The sequence below is a fragment of the Malania oleifera genome, chromosome 8 (genome assembly GCF_029873635.1).
Source record: "Malania oleifera isolate guangnan ecotype guangnan chromosome 8, ASM2987363v1, whole genome shotgun sequence".
NCBI lineage: Eukaryota > Viridiplantae > Streptophyta > Magnoliopsida > Santalales > Ximeniaceae > Malania > Malania oleifera.
In genome coordinates this window covers 86,499,576-86,520,170 of record NC_080424.1, presented here as the reverse complement: position 1 = coordinate 86,520,170, position 20,595 = coordinate 86,499,576, and the positions used below count along the sequence as shown (strand labels likewise).

The 20,595-nt window shown below is 35.4% G+C and overlaps 1 protein-coding gene across 1 annotated transcript; it reads right to left on the bottom strand.

Annotated features, from left to right (window-relative positions):
* Positions 1-7,578: 7,578 nt before the first annotated feature.
* LOC131162249 (uncharacterized) lies at positions 7,579-18,256 on the bottom strand. The gene is made up of 4 exons (XM_058118547.1): positions 17,524-18,256; positions 16,859-17,054; positions 16,402-16,533; positions 7,579-7,942 (listed from the first exon to the last, which is right to left on the bottom strand). Exons 1-4 carry the CDS (start codon positions 17,835-17,837, stop codon positions 7,820-7,822), a joined length of 765 nt encoding a protein of 254 aa, XP_057974530.1. The 5' UTR covers positions 17,838-18,256; the 3' UTR covers positions 7,579-7,819.
* Positions 18,257-20,595: the final 2,339 nt, after the last annotated feature.

Genomic DNA, 20,595 nt, shown 5'->3' with positions numbered 1-20,595 from the left:
TAGGTCAAGTTGGGGGTTTAGCTTTTCTTTTAAAGAAGAATAAGAAGAAAGAGAATAAAATAAAAGGATATGTGCCAAATTAAAATTTCTCAAAATATAATAATATATATTATTTTTAAAATAATATTGTGAAAGTGTCACTCAAACAAAATACACATGTTGGATTACTCATTAAAACACAATAGTATTGTTTGATTTCCTTCCTAGGAAGGATGGCCATCATTATGAAATGGTCCACTTGGAAGTCTTGGTTAAGGCCCAAGTGGAGATAAAGAGTTTTGTGCTTAGTGGTTAATTGGGGTTTTCTTTGGAAGATGGTTTATTTATTGGTTAATTAGGGCTTTATTCAGAAGATGAGGGGTCATTTCTAAAATAAGCAAACTCTTAATTTGAGGAGCTATTGCTACTAACAAGTTAGTTTCGTGCATTTTTAGGACAACCAAGTAGAGAGTGGGAGAGAGAAGAAAATATCTTGTCGAAAATTCAAGGTTAAATGTGTCGCATAGTCTGTTTGATTTTGGTGATCGAATGGTGATTTCTTGTTCGATTGATTTTAAATTTTGAAAGCTTGTTCATGATTAATCCTTCTTCGTTGTTGTTGATTTGATTGTCATTTGGAGCTTGATAGCCTTAATTTCGCAACTTGGATTGTAGTCTCTATTTTTAAATGAAACATCTCTATTTCTCATTCAAGTTTGATTCTACCTTATCGATGATAACTGACATTCCTATGTATGTCAAGAATTTGTAATTCTTGATGATTATAGTTTACATATGCCTTTATTTTCAATTAGGGAAGACCTAGTGTAACTTAATATTTTGATATAGTGAAAAATTAAAAGCAAACTTTGATTTGTGATTTTTCCGATTAAAAGCAAACTTCGACCTGTGATTTTTCTAATTAAAATCAAACTTCGATCCTGTGATTTTTCCCTTCACACCAAAGGGTTTTCCACATAATTCTCAGTATTATCTTTGTGATTTTGTGGCTAGTTTGCGTTTTTTGGTTGCTAATTACTTCTGTGTTTGGGTAATTAATTATTTTACTTAGTATTGACTGGACTGGGGGAAGGTTTATCTCAGGCTATCATGTTTTGGCCACACCTCCATACCTTTTATACATTAGGATTTCTTTATTATTATTATTATTATTATTATTATTATTGAATTTTCAATCACCATAGGTATACATCAATGATCTATTTTGAGTCCTTATCTTTTTGCTTTAGTGAATGACCAATTGACTAAAAGTACTAAAAAAAAAAGGTTTTACGATGTATGTTGTTTGCAAATGATATTGTATTAATTGACAAAACTAGGGACGGAGTAGGGGCTGAGTTAGAATTATAGAGAGAAGTTTTGGAATCTAAAGGCTTTAAGATAACTAGAAACAAGATAGAATATAAGAAATGTAATTTTAGTAATGACAGGAGGAATATTAGAGATAAAGTAAAACTTGATGATGAAAAAATAAAATAACACTTGTAGATTTCAATACATTGGGTCTATTATGCAAACTAAAAGAGAAATTGAAGAAAATGTAATGCATAGAATTAAAGTAGGTTAAGTAAAATGGAGAAGTGCTTCAAGTGTGCTATGTGATCGTAGAATACCCTTAAAATTGAAAGGAAAGTTTTATAGGACAGCTATAAGATCAGCTATGTTATATGGATTGGAATGTTGGGCGACGAAGAAACATAATATCCAAAAAGTAAAAGTTGTCGAGATGAGAATGCTTAGATAGATGAGTGATATAATATTAAAAATAAATTAAGGAATGAACATATTCTTGGTAAGTTAGGTGTAACTCTTATAGAAGATAAGGGAAGGACAACTCAGATGGTATAGACACTTGCAACGTAGGCCATATAGTGCACTTGTGAGGAAGAGTGAGTTAGTTACTGTGGGGGGTAGTCGAAGGGGTAAAGGTAAACCTAAAATAACTTAAAAGGAGATAGTAAATAAGGATTTAGTATCCTTGAATCTATCAAAAGAAATGGTCCATGATCGCATAAATTGGCGGAAAAGAATTCATATAGCCGACCCCACCTAGTGGGACTAAGGCTTGGTTTTGTCATTGTCGTATTATTATTATTGCTACACATATATGTCATTTACATTCATATCAAACTGAGTTAGGTGGGTTGCATACTGAACCCATAACCTAGTTCGTGTATATGGGTTATACATATATTAAACATATCAACCAGCCCATATGTCGTTCAAAATCGCTTTAGGGCCAAAGGAGTCCTCACACAGACTTGATATGCATTAGCAAGCACCAATTTGACTTAAAAGCTTAATCCATTAGGTTTTAGGTATAATCATGTATATAACCACCCATCTTTCATTCTATTTTTCAATATGGGACAACCTCACAAGTCAAATTCTTAACAATATTCGTCTCACTTGTGAGTTTCAATCACTCCCCCTTAAATGAAAGTCATTACTTGTCATGCAACCAGCTAGGAGCTATTATAAGATTAGCAAACATAGGATCCACTACTCTTCTTCCCCAAACATACAAGATTAGCTATTCGTTTAAGCTTTACTACTCATTTTGCAAAGTCCAGTAATTCTTGCTAAACATGGCATCATGGGAGTGTATCTAAGGGATGATGGTGACATACAATAAGAGATACATGGGATAAATCTTATATAACAGAAAACGTAGTTCTATGCATCTTTTTTTACTATTTCTTTAATAGTTTGAGTTAAGTTTGAGTTGAGATAATTGTTCAAAGAAATGACATTGTGTAGAATCAGTTTGCATAAAAAAAATTTCATTAATCTAAGAAAGGAAGGTACAATATAGCACCATCATGGATTATACATAGCTTTAAAATTGAATCACATTGATAGATTAAAAAAAAAAAATTAAATCACCAACTCTATGTCCTTTATGTGTGGTGCTTTACTAGGGGGGGGGGGGGGGTGTTTCTAGTCAACATTAGGTAGATCAACCAACTTCTAATCTCTCGTCTCAAAAATGAGATCGATAATGGCCATTATGTACTAATTGTCCAATCTCTATCCCCTTTCCTCTTTCTATTTTTCTTTGTACATTGTATAGCTGAGTATAAACCTTCTTACACACATAGTGATATAGGGCCTGAATAGAGCTCTTCAAACTTTAGCATCCTTTATGTTGTTACTACAATCCTAATGGAATAGACAATATTGAATAATGTCCCATCTACATATAAGTACTTACATGAGCTCAAGGCAACAAAGTCTAGTGCCATCCCTAATCTACATCAAGACTCGACCCTTTAACGTGTCAAGGGGAGTATAGTTCTCAAACTTCCTTTAAAGGCTACAAGATTCATACCTTTGATCCTTCTTCCAATTCTTCTATTTTGGAGGAGCTCTCATCATATCAATCTTTAAGCTTTTCATTGTTCTTCTACTTCGAGTTCTCTTGGCTTGCATCAATTACTTTATGTTTTTATACTTTTTTGTGCACTCCAAGGACTTAGTTAATGATTTTGGGAAGTGGAGTGCCTTGTCTTGTATATCAAGGTTGCCACTATAACATAGTGACCAAATATGCTACACTTCCATTGTTATAAAATTGAAACATCTTATATACTCCTTTATTGACCCTTTGGGCTTCTACCTGCAAGACCTCCTACTACTAGTGAATTGGTTACTAAAAAGTGAACTAGTTTGTTTAAGAGAACATACTATTTAAGGCATCCTAAAGATAAATATCGATGACTCCTCAACATATATCCTCAGATGGAGTCATCTTCCAAGTTAAGTCATTTCTTCTTAAATTCTCTAGCTTGTTCTCAAGCTTCAACTCTATCTTCAGCTTCTTTCTAGGTTCAAGGAGCCTAGGGTTGAGATCAAGCATAGCTTTGCTCTCCAAAATGGTAAAACTTCCCTCTTTTCAAGATTTGGATAACAAGAGCACATAGACGTCGTAAGCAAGTTTCCTTCTTTGATCTTGCATCACATTGAATTACTTTAACAAGCACAATGACATGCATGGGGGGGATTTAAGGAGCAAAAGGTGAAGTTCGATTACATATTAGAGGGCTTGGATAGGGAGCAGAAGATTGAACAACAATCTTCATTACAACATGATCAAGTACGCCAAATTTTGGGTGTTATTATTGTGTAATGTGCACACAACATTTTTTTTTTTATTCCCGTAGATGGTACCAAGCGACTAATATAGATTTTTGGACCTAACATCTAGATTAGCTTGATTATGCTCGATGCTAATGCCTACAAAACAAAAACACAAACAAAAAGTATGACTAAAGGCAAGGTTTTGGAAAAATTTAGTGATCATTAATTCATTGCTAGGGTTAGTGGGGGGAAAGAAGGCTAATTGAGAATGTAAATGGCTAACTGCATTGAAGGAGTTTCTCTCACCAAGAAGTAGCAATGCATTAGTTACGAGGCAAAAAATGCGTTAAGAGCATGTTGTGGGGGTTGCAAGAGTTAAGTCCAAGCTTATAGGATTGTACTTCGACATCAAGGACACATCCTAGGTGTTATGGGGTGTACGTGAGAGTGCTCGTGCACTCCCATCACACCATGCAACCATTGTCCATCAATACACTTAAATACCCTATATCAAGTCATGTTCACTACAACAACAACAACAATAAAATCAAGCCTTAAATAAAATCAGAGAAATGTTAACTACATTTCTCTAAAATAAGTAATCACGACTTGCTTGCATTAAGTTTACTTTTTCTTTTTAGATCATACACTTTTTGTCTTGAAATTTCATATAGAAACCAATTAGCGGTAATTCTAAGAGCCCTTAGATAGCCATGCGGATAATGAAAAATCAGAGGCGCAAAAAATAAAATCTTTATGGTTCATTTCTACTAGTATGCATAGATTAGATATAATGCTTACATATTTGACTCCTGTGTCACATAATTGCTAATGTTTACATCTTATCTCTTATTAGAAGGGAATTATGTAGGGATTGGTTCTTGAGCAACCGGTTAAGTGACATATGGGGTTGTGTCCTCACATTATCATTTTTTTTTCAAGTAATTTTATTATTATAAATACTATTACTAAAATTACTATTGTGGTTGGAAATTGAAATTAAAAAAAAAATTAAATTTCAAAATGTTATTTGCTACACTTCACAATAGTAGTTGTTGTCGAAGGTTCTAAATGGAAACGCAGCACTTCGAAACTTTTGCCGATAACCTTTTTTTTTTTTTTTTTAGGTTTTTTTATTAAAAAAAAAATACACCATTAAGACAACCGTGTCAACATTTTAAAAAGTCCAATTTGATATTTACGAACTATTAAAACTATCACACTTCAACTACTTAAATGATGACTATAACCTCCAAAAGCATTTTAAAACACCAAACCAACCACACAGCAACGGTGACCCCCCATGCTCCAATATGCTTAGCAGTTGGCACAAGTATCTCAAGTAAAGAACCCTATGTTGAGTCGTCCTCGACATCATCACCCAGTGCCCAATGACCAAACACTCTCTCAACCCCACGGCATTGGCCACCTCCCCCCTTAAATGGAGTCAAGTACAGAAAATGAAAGAACACCACAAAAAACTAGGGCGAGAGAGAGAGAAAGAGAGGAAAAAGAGCAATCTCATTGGACAGTTTAAATTTGAGAAAAGCAAGGGGATGAAGACGACAGCAGAGTGCTGCCCACCACGAAATTGATTTTGATCCATCGGGAAAGGAAAGGAAAAGGGGTGGAGAGAAATGAGATTCTGCGGAGTGGAGCGTGGGCTGCCATCTTTCTTTCTTTATTTCTTTTGTGTCAACAATTCTCATTTCCATTTCTCAGATTCAGTTGTGGCTGAGGGCAAACCTCGCCTGATGTCCGAATCCAATCATCCCCATTCCCCCCAATTGGGAATGATGACAGGGCATGATGGCTGTTTGTTTCTACTTGCTGTGATCCATGGAGTATCATAGGAAGGAGATCACTCTCACTTGGGTACATGAGTCAAGGTGGGCACGCCTCCCCCCACCTCCCACCCTATCATTATTTTCCCTTCCATTTTGTGTATGTGGACATGGTCTTGGTCCCCCCACCCCCGGGGCCCTTGTCTTTCGAAGCCCTAAAATGCTCCTAAACAAAATCTCAGTAGCATGCTAACGTCGATTATTTGCTTCTTACTCATTCTTTGATATATGCTTCTATTCATTCGTGTTTGCTTTGTGTGAACCTAGAGCTGAGACCAAGGTTTGGTCGGTGGATGACAACATAGAAATTAGGGCACCCACCCATTTGTCCCGTTGTTTCGACCTGGTTCCAAATCATCCAGTGTTATTCAACGTGCAGTTCGCAGTCATTACATGTTTGGTGCCCAAGAGTAAAATATAATGGAATGGGAGAGAATGGAATAGACATTAATATTGCGGCTATTTTTGGTTTTGACGCCATCTCTGTTAGTGTTGCTGCTATTTTAGTTTTGACACTAGCATGATTGTATTTATAATTAGCACTTACCATCTTCACCTATACCATAAATGAGAGGAAGACCTAATAGTTTTCAACCTTTATTTTTTGCCATTATGTTCTAACAATACTTTGTTCTCACTCATTGTTTCCACCTGTCCCACATCATTCTCATTATCAGAGCTTTTTGGGACAGTATTGTGATTTGTGGTTACTGTTGCAGATTGCAATTATAGTCACTGCAATTATACTTGAAGGTATGTTGGCAATTAGAGGAAGATGTAACGCTTTTCAATCCTTCTATTTTTTACAATTTTATTGGAAATGAACATAAATCCTACCCGAACTACCATGACTACCACCAAGGCACTTACGACCCAGGGCTCCTCAATTTTTTGTACACTGCACATTCTTATCACTCCAAAACTCCATTACTCACCCCATAACTCTCCTAATATCTCCACTACTCTCCCATCATCTCTAAAAATAATGAATACAGAGTCTTGGAACACAGCTGATTAAAATAAAAAAGCACTATAATTTGAATCTTTTGTCAAAACAATTTTAAGAATAAGATATTTTAACCACACCACTACTCACAATTATCTTGTGGTTTGACATTTGCCATCTAGTAAACTTTACAAATGTCCAGAACTAAAATACCAATCGCGCAAGTGTGGCACTACACTTGCCCCTCATTGGATTTGTTCCTTATTGCCATGGCATACAAAGAAAAGGCTAGCCCACCCCCTTCCGCCCTTTCGGCTTTAGATTCCTAATTCCTAACCAGTTGCTGAGCAAACACGCAAACTTTAAGCCTCTCTGGACCTAAACATGCTAGCCCATCCAAAAGTAAACCAGATATATTCTACCTGAGGCACCCTGTTTGGAACTTAAAAAATATTAAAGAAAAAAAATTAAGAAATTCACATTTTCAAGATTATAGTGAGGGAAAAAAAAAACCATATTCATGAATAAAAATTCGATTTTACACCATTAATAGTTAACTTTTCCTAAATTCTAATCATAATAAACCAAACTTTTGTTTTTAACAATATCTAATATAGAAGAAAAACATAATGAGAAGTGAGTTTCCTCCTTATTTTCTTTTTCTTTTCTTTCTCTAAGTAAAATCCTTAATCCAAACAGATCAGGAACTTGGAAAACAATCAACTAAAATATAAATTTAATTAAATGAGATGGCTAAATGAGATTTTCATACTCCAAGTTACAATTCCCAAAGCTCAATAGCAATGGGCAGGGTCACGCAGCAGCAACAAAACAGGGACTACTCAATGAATATATATTATATGACAATATTGGATTTATATTCAGCTGTGTGATTGGAATGGTACCGCACGGAGGTTCCCCAGCAGGCCTGCTTGAACAAAATAAATTTTCACACACTTTGCTCATAAGAGTTCTCAAGAATTGGGACTCCAGGTCCATACACCAGACGGCAGCGCTCACTGAATGAACCAACAAGGCGAGAAACCACCTCCTTAAAGAACATTGAGGCCACCTGTCCCAACACAGAGATGGATATTACCGCAATCAGAATGTGCATTATAGTGCTGTTCATCAGAACACAAAATATTCATCTTCAATTCATAACAACAGCTGATTATCAATCACACAAACAGGATTTGCTTAATAAGAGTTATCAATCACATCATTGACCTTTATACCCTAAATTCAAGATAAAACAGAAATTGCATACAGACAGTGAGTCCAGCTCAATGTTAATTTTTTGATTGGTAAGATAAACTAATCATCAGAAAAATATAAAATAATAATAATAATTAAAAAAAGAACATTAGAAATGGCTAAAAAGGTGCAGCAGCCGCACTACACAAGCTGCATATGGAGAAGAGAACAAAGTTTCATGTAAAAACAAAATCCGTGGAAAGACTGAAACAGAATGCAAGCTCCAGCAAAGAAAAATTAGAAGATACCCAAGTTTCAAGATTTACTGGGACCAATGGAAACATATAACACACTATAAATGCAGGATTCCATGCATGTATTACCTATCCAAAGTTGGTGTCTAACAGGGTAGTTTGCTAGTTTCATCTTATATTCAGAGGGAGCAATCTTAACTTAGAATCACCTCATGCATGCACCTCCACCTTTACCATCTCACCAAGCCACCTCAACTCCTCCCCGCTTAACCCATCATTCACATCTCAGGACTCAAATAAATAAAAATAACTTCAAGCAAAAGCAGAGAAGCAGAAATATGCTTTCAACCACTGATGACTTCAAAAGCAGAAGCTACAAAAGAAATCTCATGCAGCCCAAGTCCCATGGCCAACCCCAACCCACATCACATCTCATCACTAATGGAAGGCAACACAATCGGTTCTCAGAACTACCAAAGGCTCAAACAAGTAGCTCCCGCGATTAAGTTCATAAGTTGTCTTAATAATCCTTGTTGCTGCATCAAGAATTTGTCGCAAATGAAATTGCAGAAGTACACCAAATATTGCAAACCGTCAAACCACTACATCATATCCTAGAAGCTCCATTTAGCACCATCTTTTGCTACTGTTCCTCGTGACACTGCATCAATGACTCCTGCTCACACCACCACCTAATGAATGGAGTTAAGGAACAAAACAATACCTAAATGATTTTAAGACAATCGAATTAAACAGAAGTAGTCGAATTGAACCAACTAGTTTGGTCTTCAGCCAAATCCAAACCAGATCCAACTAGTCTAGTTGTCTTAATAGCTCATGAAGTAGCTCAGATGTATGAGCGCAAAGGAGCAAAAAAGCATATCCATGAAGTAACATCTAAAGTAGCTTCTCACATTATTCAGGTTTTTGCCTTTCATTCTTTCAAAATCAAATGTCTTTGATACCTTTAAAGTCCAAAATTTTCACTCTCTAGAATTTTGTCACAATTTGAACATAAAAAAAAAAAAAAAAAGATATGATAATGGACATTGATGTTCCATCTCGTAGCCCAACTATTCTCTGTATCCATAATAACATACCTACTGGGCCACTAATATGCAAGCCTCTAGCAAGCACGATAGGAATTAGGGTTACAGGTTACCTTGACTAGGTTCATAGGTAAGGGAGATCCAAAAGTGTCATTCAATCAATTTAATCAAATTGAAAAATATCTTCACTTATTAAGAATCAGATAAGGTTGGCATGGCAGTATCTGTCTCAAGGGCCTCGCATGTACTTGGTGGTGTAGTTTTAGTTCATCAACACTGACTTAGAGGCAAGCTCCAGTCACTGAGTAGAAACTTATGCGGCGTATGATGGAATGGAAAAACATCCTGATCAATTATGAGTGGGACATGTACTTCAAGTTAAGCTGTACACATGGCTCAACTGAGCAGCGATGTCAACACTTACCTGCTTGAGTCTCACAAATTGGTCGCTCAATGTTCTTCTAATGAAGATGAGCGACATATTATTTGGTACATTGAAGGATTTTTCACTATGGATTGCACATTGAGTTGCAATCCTATAACTCGTAACTCAATTGATCAAGCGGGTACTTTAAATACTAGTGAGAAAAAGAGCAAATATTGGAAAGATACATGTAAGAAAATGTTGGCTTCACGTGAGCTGCCTACTTCCCCCCACCAAACCACTTAATTCAAACAGGGTGGAGCACTTTCAACTGATTGCCTTATTTATGGTAAAAATGGACATTCTTATCAAGATTTCCTTACAAAAAACTAGCGGCTGCCAAAAATGAATACAAGCCTAAAACTAGAGAAAGGTCTTCTGACAATCAGGTTATGAAAGCAATTGAGTATTATGGGAATGAAGATGAAGAGGGCAATGTCATGTGCATGTCAACTTCAACTAGAGGTAAAGTTTCTCTCAACCAAGGGAGATTAATGTAGTATGGGATGGGAATTAATTTTAATTTTTTATTGTAGGGAATTTTCTTCATGATTCTAGGGTTTTTTATAATAAAAGAAGATATATTAGGAAAGAGAATGTACGATCATCACAAGGATACTAAATCCTCAAAAAGAAAAGGAAAAAAAAAATTAAAAATAAAAAACCAAACTGCTACAATCAGCCAAGAAAACCCCTCTTTTTAATCCCTTCCCAACATAGTTCACCAAACATTTAAAATTAGCTAATTCCCTCTTACGCTTCTTCACCTTAGATTTTGCCACCATCAAGCCTAACTTCATTTCCTCCTTGATCAGACAACATGACGCCCGAGTCATCAAACTCACTCCCACATTCAAGGCCCTTCCCAGAAATTTCTTGAACTAGAGTAGGCAGAATTCCATCCTTTAACTAGCCTTCTTCTTTAGGAATATCATCTTCAAAATATTGATTCCATCTAATCCTTCTAAAGGAGGAGGTGGCACGTTAAATATAACCCCGAGGTGATCAGTAAAAGAATTGGAAGAATAACCATGCTGATCCTGAATTTGGTCCAAAAGTAAACCCCTGTCACAATCAAAACCACTACTATCTGCACTATTGTCATCCTAAACATCCCCCCATCTCTTACTATCCTTGCAGGCACTAGCCCTCTCATCGATTAGCTCCTCCTCCACTATAACTGACCCACCTTCTAAATCTCTCTAAAATAATTTTTTTTTTTTTTTTTTGTGATTTTACTAGACAAATCTCAAATTTCTTCAAGATATTTCCTCATTTCAAAACCCTTTTGCGCTTCCTTACACCGAATATAAACCTTTTGATCTATCTAACTAATAGACCCACAATAAAATCCTGAATTTCATTCTCACAATAAATTAATATTCTTAGATGAATATTCCCCAATTTCATTCTCAAAACCCTGCCCACTAGCGATTCTAGGGTATTAGTCTTTAGGAAGTTAGTATTTTAATTTCTAAAACTAGTTTTTCTTTTTCTCCAAGCATTGTAAGCCAAAAGAAGTCCTATGCACTAGTCTTTTCAAAGTATAGTTACGATTATTTTGCGTGCATGTTTGATCTTGCATGATTAGGACTCTAAATTCAACCTATCAATAATTCCACTGCAAAAATCAATACATCAAAAGCCAAAACATCTTCTCATTCAAGATGCGTATGATCACATGGTCAATGCCACGAGTTGTCACATCTTCAGCCAAACTAGTCCAAAACTACAGCAACCATTTCTTACTGAGGAAGCCTTAGACTAATCTGATGTAGGACAAGAAGCGGGTGTTTGGATGGATCATTTTGACCCAATTTGGAGATCCATTTTCAAAAAATGAGTTGATGGATTATTGGGTCCTAGCCCAAATATGCTTAGTTAATTAGTGGTTTATTATATGTGTTTAGTTTGCTTGTAGTAGGATAATACATTTTGAAAGCTTGTTTATAATATTTATGTATTTTAGGGATGTGTTTGTAATTTCATGTATTTTTAGGGGTATGTGTAATTTCTTGTGTTATAAGCTTTCTTGTAAATAGTCTATGAAAGCCATGTTGGAGATGATTATTGATAAATTTGAATTGAGAAGTAAATGTGTGTTTTCCCCCATCGTCTCTATTTCCTCTCCTCTCTCCTTCCTCTTCCTTGTTCTTCCCCTCCCTTTCTCTCCTCTATTTCTTCTCCCTCGGCTGCAATTCCATGATGTTGCTCTGCATCGTTATCCTTCCCTTCCCACTCCAAGAGGAGCACAGCCAAGATTAGAAGCAAGCCAATACAAAAGGCTTAAGGGTGGGAGTGGGGATACTTTTCGCCAATCCAAAGAAGATAGTCAATGCACTTGGATTGGAGATGAAGTTGTGACTCTCTTTTAAGGGTTCCCTCATGCCCAACCACCTCCTTAACCAATGGCAAGGGTCTCTATATGGCTAAGATTATGGTCTTAAATTTCCATGAAATTGTTGAAATTTCCATATGGAAATTTCCACTTTCCACCACCCTCGAGATCAAAATGGCAATTGATTTCCATCTTCCATAATTTTCATCATAATCTCAACTGATCATTTGAAATTTGAGTGAAACTTGTCAAAATTTTAACTATAGAATGAAGTTTCCGTGGAATTCAAATGTGAGATTTTGACACAGTGAAATTTCTCCCTTAATTTATCTTTTTTTTTCAAATTGAAACAAAATATTTTTACAAGGGCTTTTGAAGAAAAATTAAACTTACAAGTCACTACAACATTTTATTCAACCATTTGTGTCTAAATTATCTTTATTTGTATAATAAATAATATTTAATTGATTTATGAATTTCTTTTTATATTAACTGAATATGTTTGATACACATTATATTACAACACCTCATATACCATGTTGACATATGTAATTGGTAATATATTTGTCATAAACATACATATTATTATGTCTATTAACCATTTCTAAATTTCATAAAAGAATTCCTTGCTTTACAACAATTTCCATCGTTTTTTTGAAATCGAAATCAAATTTTCCATTGAAATTTCTATACTCGTGGAGCTTCAAAATTTTAGTCGAAATTGAAACTTAAGACCTTGGCAAAGATCTATCCTCAAGAAGCTGCCCATAAAATATCTAGTCACTACAAATTATAAGATGGTTCTAAACTTGCCGCACAACTCATTAGGAACAACCTACATTACTCTTCTAAAATGTTTTCCATATACACAGCTTCCACATAGCCACCTAGGTGGCTTACACTCACTTGCAGCTTGCATGGCCCTTGCCAGATAGATGGCACATGACATTCTCACTCATCCACCCTCATAAATTCACCTTATTATGCAGCAAATTCACCTTATCTTGCTCCTTGCTTGACCTTATCCACTCGTCACCTTCAACTTGTCTACCTGTTTACCAAATTGTTACGCCACTGTGGATGGAATACCCTACCCTCTGGTTTAGTTCATGCCTTCAACATGCACACACAAGACTTGAATGGGAACACCAATTGTCAACTATTCAAAATGACCACAACTGTCAAGTTCTATATGAGAAAATCCATTCCCTACACAGCCAAGGAATCTTCCATATCTACCACAATTCATAGTGTTGCTTCACCCACTTGCACATAGCTTCACTCATGATACTCCGTGGATGGGTACATTCCTTGAGTTCATGCCTCTAAAAAACTTTCTTTCTTGAGAATTTGAATCCCAAGCTCATTGCTTCCCTTGATATCGTCTGTAACTTCTCCTCCATTTCACTGCCACCACTGCTGTCCCATAGTTGTATTTGTTGCTGTAAATATTGATGCACACTAGTTGTATTTGTTGCTGTAAATATTGATGCACACTAGAGCCTTTTTGTCCATATCATTTAAAGCAATCCAAAACACAAACAGATATTTGCACTTGCACTGTTCAAAATCTACATCTTTTCCCCAAAATTAAAATGGCTGCAACTTTAATACAAGGCCTTGTTTAATTTCTGCATGACAATTCTTGACAAAATGGGAATCAACACTGTGGTTTTGCATGAATGTATTGAGAATTGTTGGTAACTGCATCATGGGTCTTTGATGATATATAGTTGTAGAGTGCATGTGTGTGTGTGTGTATAGCAAAAAAACAACATTAATTTTGGTATTCTGGGATATCTCAATGAGTTTCCTTCTATAGGAGCAATTTGGGATTTGAAGGCTGCATTTTTTGTCAATACTTTTCATTTGATTGATTTAACATCCTTGCATACCATATATGTTGTTCTTCCTCCCCCTCTCCAATCTCAATATCACACTCATCAATCTAACTTCCATATAAAATAATGCTTCAAGAACAAGTGTGACTTGATTATTGTGAGTAATTAATGCATCAAGAGCAAACCGCAGCCAATGATTGTCTTGTCCACCTTCACCAAACATCAAAATCCGACATTGATTCTCAAGTTGAAGATAATTGTATTGAGGATATTAGTTTTTCACCTTTTTTTGATAAACCGAGGATGATACTAATGAAGACAATGATATCATGCGATAAATTTTCAAGACCATGTCAATTATACAGAAGGATAATGGATGATGGATCAAAGATCTGACACAATAGTTGACACTGTTGCATCTAAACCTGAACAGAATATTTGCATTTCATTCATTGAGTTTTTTTTTTTTCCTTGCAAATGTTCTGATTGCCACCAATACAACGGGCTGGCTTGGTTTTTTTTTCCAGTTTCCACAACAGCACGTTCTGTGGTCACCACTAGGCATTTGGTTTTGCAAAGTCATAGTTCATCACGTGTTGCTTTTAATAGACTTGCACTTCAAAATCTGCAGCCAAATTTTTTCTCAGTGAGGAGAATTGATGTAGGATAGAAACAGGTAATCGGATGGATCATTTTGACCCAATTTACGACCAATTTCAAAGAATAGGGTCAAATGATTGTTGGGTCCTAAACCCAAATGTGTTTAGTTAATCTTATACATACTTGGGGGTGGGTTAGTAATAGATGTGTCTTTTAGGACTTATTTGATATTTCTTGTATCTTTATGCGTTTATTTGTAATTTCTTGTATCTTTGATATTTAGGCTAGGTGGGAAAGCCATGTAGCCTTATGTAAGAGTCAATTTTAGTAAATGTGAAGGGGAAGTTGATTTGACTTTTCCCCTATCTTGTATCTTCTTCTTCCTTCCCCACTACTTTCTTCTTCCTTCCTCTTTCCATTTGAAATTTCTTGTACCCTTACTACTATAACTGCATTAACCATCCAACCACGTCCCTTAACTTCGATGCCTCTGAACCTTCCACAAATTGCCCACATTAGGCTCCCTTCCATCCAAAGCGCTAACATTGCCAACATTCAACGTGCTTCCTCCTCGTGATCATCCACACACTTGCTAAAGATGCTCTCAAATACCAACTATCACAATAAGAAAATTGTGGCAAACCCTTAGCCACGCTCATGTCATGCTAATGGCAAGTAATATCTTAAGGGGGCATAGTCAGGCTATCCTACCATGTCCAAGAAGGGAATCACCAAGATCACAAGCAAGGAAAACACAAGCTTAAGATGTATGGAAAGAGCACAACACTTGGATTGGATGGTAATGGCTTACAAATGAGGTGGAGAATCCCTTGCAAGCTCCCTTTGCCCAATCACTTGCTTAGCCAATGTCTAGATCTTTCCTATCATCTCCACTCTAGATAACTAAGATTCCTCCTTTATAAGCTTCCCTTAAAATATCTAGTTTCTACAACATGCAAAATCCTTCTAGAACTTCCCAAACAACTCATTGGAAAAAAAGCCTAGAAACCCCTTTTCCATGCACAAATATCTTATATACATCGCCTACATACTCAAGTGTACGGAAACTACCTACGTGACATGTTCCCCTATCAAATGGGGAGCACATCATACTGTGACCAAAGCAAGATCACTTTGTACCAAAATAACCTTTAGTGGTCTTTGTATTGTTGAGGTGGATTATGCAACTAACTGTAATTATACACCAGGCAAGGGTACCAATGTGTGGAGATGCAGCATAAGATGAGAAAGGTGGTATTTAGTAACCAAAATTTTAAATCCTTCCAAATGAGGGGTGAAGAAACATGCAGCTCCTAATGAATCTAAACAAATATTATAGGGTAAAGTTAAATGTAATACCATAAAAAACAAGGGTCAACATATGTATCAAGAACGACATGACAGAAACACCAAATAGCCATTTTTAATTTCAATTTCTACAAATTAAACATTCCATTCACAAACATCCCTGAAATAAATTATATTTCATCAAAATAGCATGATTAAAGCGTTGATTATTCTTTAATATTTGGGGGGGGGGGGAAAATGAGGACACCTATTGACTAGAATAATCAGCTAAGAGAACAAAAAAAAACAGATTTTAGATTTTAAAGTTTCAAAATCTTAATTTTTAAAATCTCCCTAAAACAGATAATAAGTTTGCTTTTTAGAAGCTCAAAATGCTAACTACCAAACAAGTTGCATCCAACTTTTACGAGTAGAAGTATGGCCAACTGCACCAGGGATGCAGGGGGTAACTTGGGTTGGCAATGATCCAAAATTTACAAGGGAAATGAACATACAATAAAGCTCACTAAAAGACCATTACCTGTCGATACAGTGGAGACTGAAACTTAAAATCAACCAAGAAATATAGGTTGCAGGTTCCTGGAATTGGCCCCGAATTAAATTCCCAAATGTTTATCAAATGGTCAAAAAGGGAACTTTCTGACACAGTTGTCTGTAAGTGATGCATGATAATAAAAAGCATCAGCAATAGTACCAGGAAAAATTATACGTAATGAAAAATCATGAAGTAAGAAACTACATTAGTACAACATAAGAAGAACCATTAAAACCCTCAAATGCTAATATATGCAGACGTACAACCATAAAATAATATATAGTAATTCTTATCTCATTATTTACAAACTTAATCATCTCAAAAAATGATAAAGTATTACTGAATTGTGAAAAAAAAATCTTATATAATAGTTTATTAAAATAAATTATGGTCGAAGTAAAATTGTAAAGTGGTCTTTGAACGACTATAGAAAACTAAGTACCTTTACAGACTTTGGTCTGATTAGTTCTACATGTGAAACGTAACTTTCAACAAGAAATTTGAAACCTATCTCCAACTCAGCATCAAATGATCCATCAGGATGGCGTTGCATTACTTGTGATCGCTGACACCAAGGGACAAAACCTTCATACAAGTCCACTGCGGCAACCACATCAAACAACTGTTCTGGAGAGTACCTAATAATTTGAAGCAATATCAGCTCATACCATTGAAAGTTTATAGAGACAATAATGTAGAAGATATGTGAAAATGAAAGAACACATATTGAGATGATATTTCATGCCCAAAATTGAATAATGTCTAGAACACATTTCTTTCAATTAAGAAAATAAGAATTAACCTGCTTCTTATAGTGAAAGAAAGCAAAAATATTTTGGGGGAGAAGCAATAAAAAGAGGGGAACAAATAAAATAAAAACATAATACAATCAATATACAGAAACTCATTCATAAAACAAACGAAAAAAAAAAATAAAGAACATAACCAATCTACTTTCTCTTTCAAATGACAACGTCGCTAAAACTAAACGAATCCAAAGCAATAAGAAATTTCTAAAATTGACAACACTTCTTAAATGAACAAAGAACAAATACAAATGGCTAAACCAAATAAATAACAACAAAGTTCAGTTACTCAGTAACTCACCCTAAAACACGCCTCTCCTCGTATACTTTGGATAAAACATTGCCTTCTTCCCCATCTCCGCAACCAAGAAATCGCCTTGTTTGAACACCACTACCGCTAAACACGCTTCCCAACGAAAAATTATAATCCTTGTGAGCCCCAGTAGAACTATGGCCTAACGGGGTCTCGATCCCCGCAATGCTACTCAAGCATTGGATCCGATTGGCTTTCCACGACGGCCCGCAGTTCTTGGTAGACCCTGTCAAATGTCTGATCACACTTTGACGCAATAAAATCGAACCCACCGCCTTTGAGGTAGGCAAGAACGGCGGCATTGTACAAGAAGCGCGACAAATTCAAAATTCAACAACCCTAGTTCATACAGACAGCTGCGATTTGATTAAAGCGGAATTCCTGAAAGCCGGAAACGGAACCCACAAATTTAATGAGATTTTGAACCGAATGCTTAAAGATTATGAGAAAGCCCTAGGGTCTGATCGGAAGCAAAGAACGGGCCAAGAAAATCTGAACCTAATTCGACGGCAAGACGCAAATAAGTAAAGAAGTTTAGAGATAGCAATCCGAACAGAGACGCGAAATCGGAGGACAAGCGTCTGCCTTTTATTAGGCCGGCTTTGAAGAAACCCTTACACCTGGACGGCCTCTCTTACCGGAGGAGAATTGGAAGAGGCTCACGGCTCCGTGTTTTTGTGACTTTTCATCCGTTAATAAATTACTAGTTCCTGCACACGTTATGCTTATGATTGTATTTTTTAAATTTATAATTTTTTAGAGAGGAAATTATAATTGGGGAAATTATAGTTGGAGAATTCAAATTGAGGTGAGATAGCCGTTAATAAAAATTATAATTTATTTTAGTTTTTGATTTATTGAGGTGACATATGACATTTTATTATTAGGGAAGTTAAGTGATTGGTTATTTTAATTATCAAAATGAGACATATGTTGAATGTTGGTTCATAATAATGGAAGATATTTTTTATATTTAAAAAAATAGTTGAAGACATTTCGATATAATGTTGATGAAATTTCGATAGTCTCAACTTACAGAAATTTCGATTTTGATTTCGATTCAAAGAAACTCTGAAAATTTACAACAAAACTTTAGGAAATATTAAAATAGATGATTTTTCTTAATATGGTATCAAAATACATTTTTAAAAAATACATATATGACAAATTCTTAGTATGTCAGATATTAAATTGCATATCCCGAAAAAAGTTATGAAGTAAAGAACATTCAAATGATTATAAAGTTTTGAAGTTATTCTTTTAATGATTTAAGCCAACAAATTATCATTTTAAAGAAGTACATTTTCAATAAATATCATACATTTAATAATCTAATACCACATGGAGTTTCTTGATGGCTCAAAGTCATCTCTCCTATCCCTATCATTGGAATTTCGAGATGACATATATTGTTTACAATAATCACTCCATGTCATATAATTTTCAAAATATTGAGTATAGGTGTACATGTATTGTTCATACTCCTTCATAGTCATCTAATTCATGGCAAAATCTACTCGACCAGAAGATCTTCTTGTATTAGGATGTCTTCTTGTAGGTTCTACTTGTTGTGTGTGCCCATAGGATTGTTTTGCATTTTTCATACTGGTCATACACATATTCTTGGCCTATTTGTCCATACCCATTGACAATTTCCATATTATCGTGTCTACTCATATGCATATGGAAATGGTTAGTCATATGTAGATTGTAAGGAATTGTTCTGTGTAGATTCATAGCCAATGTAACTATTAGAGTCATGCTCTGTTCCTATAGCCATAGATTCCAAACTAAGGGAAAATGTCACCTCTCCTATTTGATGCATCTTGCCTTTTCCCTTTCTACGATTGTGCTGCTTATCAACTAGACGCATTTCTCTTTGTGGACCCTTATCTTCTAGTTGGGGAGGATGTGTATATTCCACTTTTGGTCTATAATCTTGTCATCCCTCATTTCCTCCATAGTCCCCACCATCACCACCTTGCCCACTACTACCGCCAGGGTTATATATGTCATCACCAGCTTCTTCGTCGTCATTATCATCATCACCATCAGAGGGCATAGTAGGTGAAGCTCCATATCAAGACCCAAGATTCATTAGTAAATCATCACTGCTAGATATTACTTCTTCTACCATCACCTAATTAACATCAATGTCACAAGTCACCTCATGCATACTTGGCCATTTATGGGCGGGGACTTCCATCTCATTCATCAAGATAGGATGGTCTAATCCACTGGAAAAGTGGATATTCATTCTCATCACCCAATTCAAGTGATATGTCAAGAAGGTCAAGAGGATCTTGTTCAGCCACTTTGTCCATTTCAGCCTCCATATCTCTTATTTGAAGTTTCATATTAAAATAACAAAAAAACAAGTTGTTGAAATTTGGTGTAGGCTAGTTTATTTCTTTGCTTTGTGTGTATGAGTATAAATGTACTTCAATTTCGTTCACAAGTTGATGAAGATGCAGTTTGGGACAAAATGTGCAATGCTAGCTTCCTTAGGATTAAAGCACTTAATCCATACATCATCCAACAATCAGTTGTGCAAGATATTTTAAGAACATAAGTTAGTACTTAGTAAATTATACTTGAAGTTTGTAACTTTATATTGTACATTTATATATAAATACTTACCAGGTCTCATGGTTGCCCTAGCTGCTTTAGCAGCTACTTCTCCGAAGCTTCTTTTTGCATCTCTAAATAGAATCATCTAAAAAAAAAAAATTGTTATTAAATAATTAGATTAAGACTTATTTTATTTTATTTTTATTTTGAAAATATACCTCATTTCCAATTTGATCCAAGCCAGAGGAGAGTGGCTCAAGGGTGTTAAAAACTTTAAGAACTACATCAAGAAAATAAGGATCTTCCTCAACGTCTTCTTTATATTGACATTTTGGATTTAAAAAATAAGCTATCAATCAATTAAAATAAAATATAAATATGTAATAAGCTAGTAATTTGATATATGAATTTCTTAAAATTTATAAATATTTTATACCTGTTGCATGAAAAGGATGTTCAAGGGTTCTTTCCCATCGGTCATTGATTACT

Excerpts from the sequence above, each read along its gene's own strand:
- LOC131162249 (XM_058118547.1), bottom strand. The coding sequence starts at position 17,837 with ATGCCGCCGTTCTTGCCTACCTCAAAGGCGGTGGGTTCGATTTTATTG. Across the intron at positions 16,534-16,858 it reads TCAGACCAAAGTCTGTAAAG|ACAACTGTGTCAGAAAGTTC; the intron begins GTACTTAGTTTT and ends CATCACTTACAG. Across the intron at positions 7,943-16,401 it reads AGTCTCCACTGTATCGACAG|GTGGCCTCAATGTTCTTTAA; the intron begins GTAATGGTCTTT and ends GTGTTGGGACAG.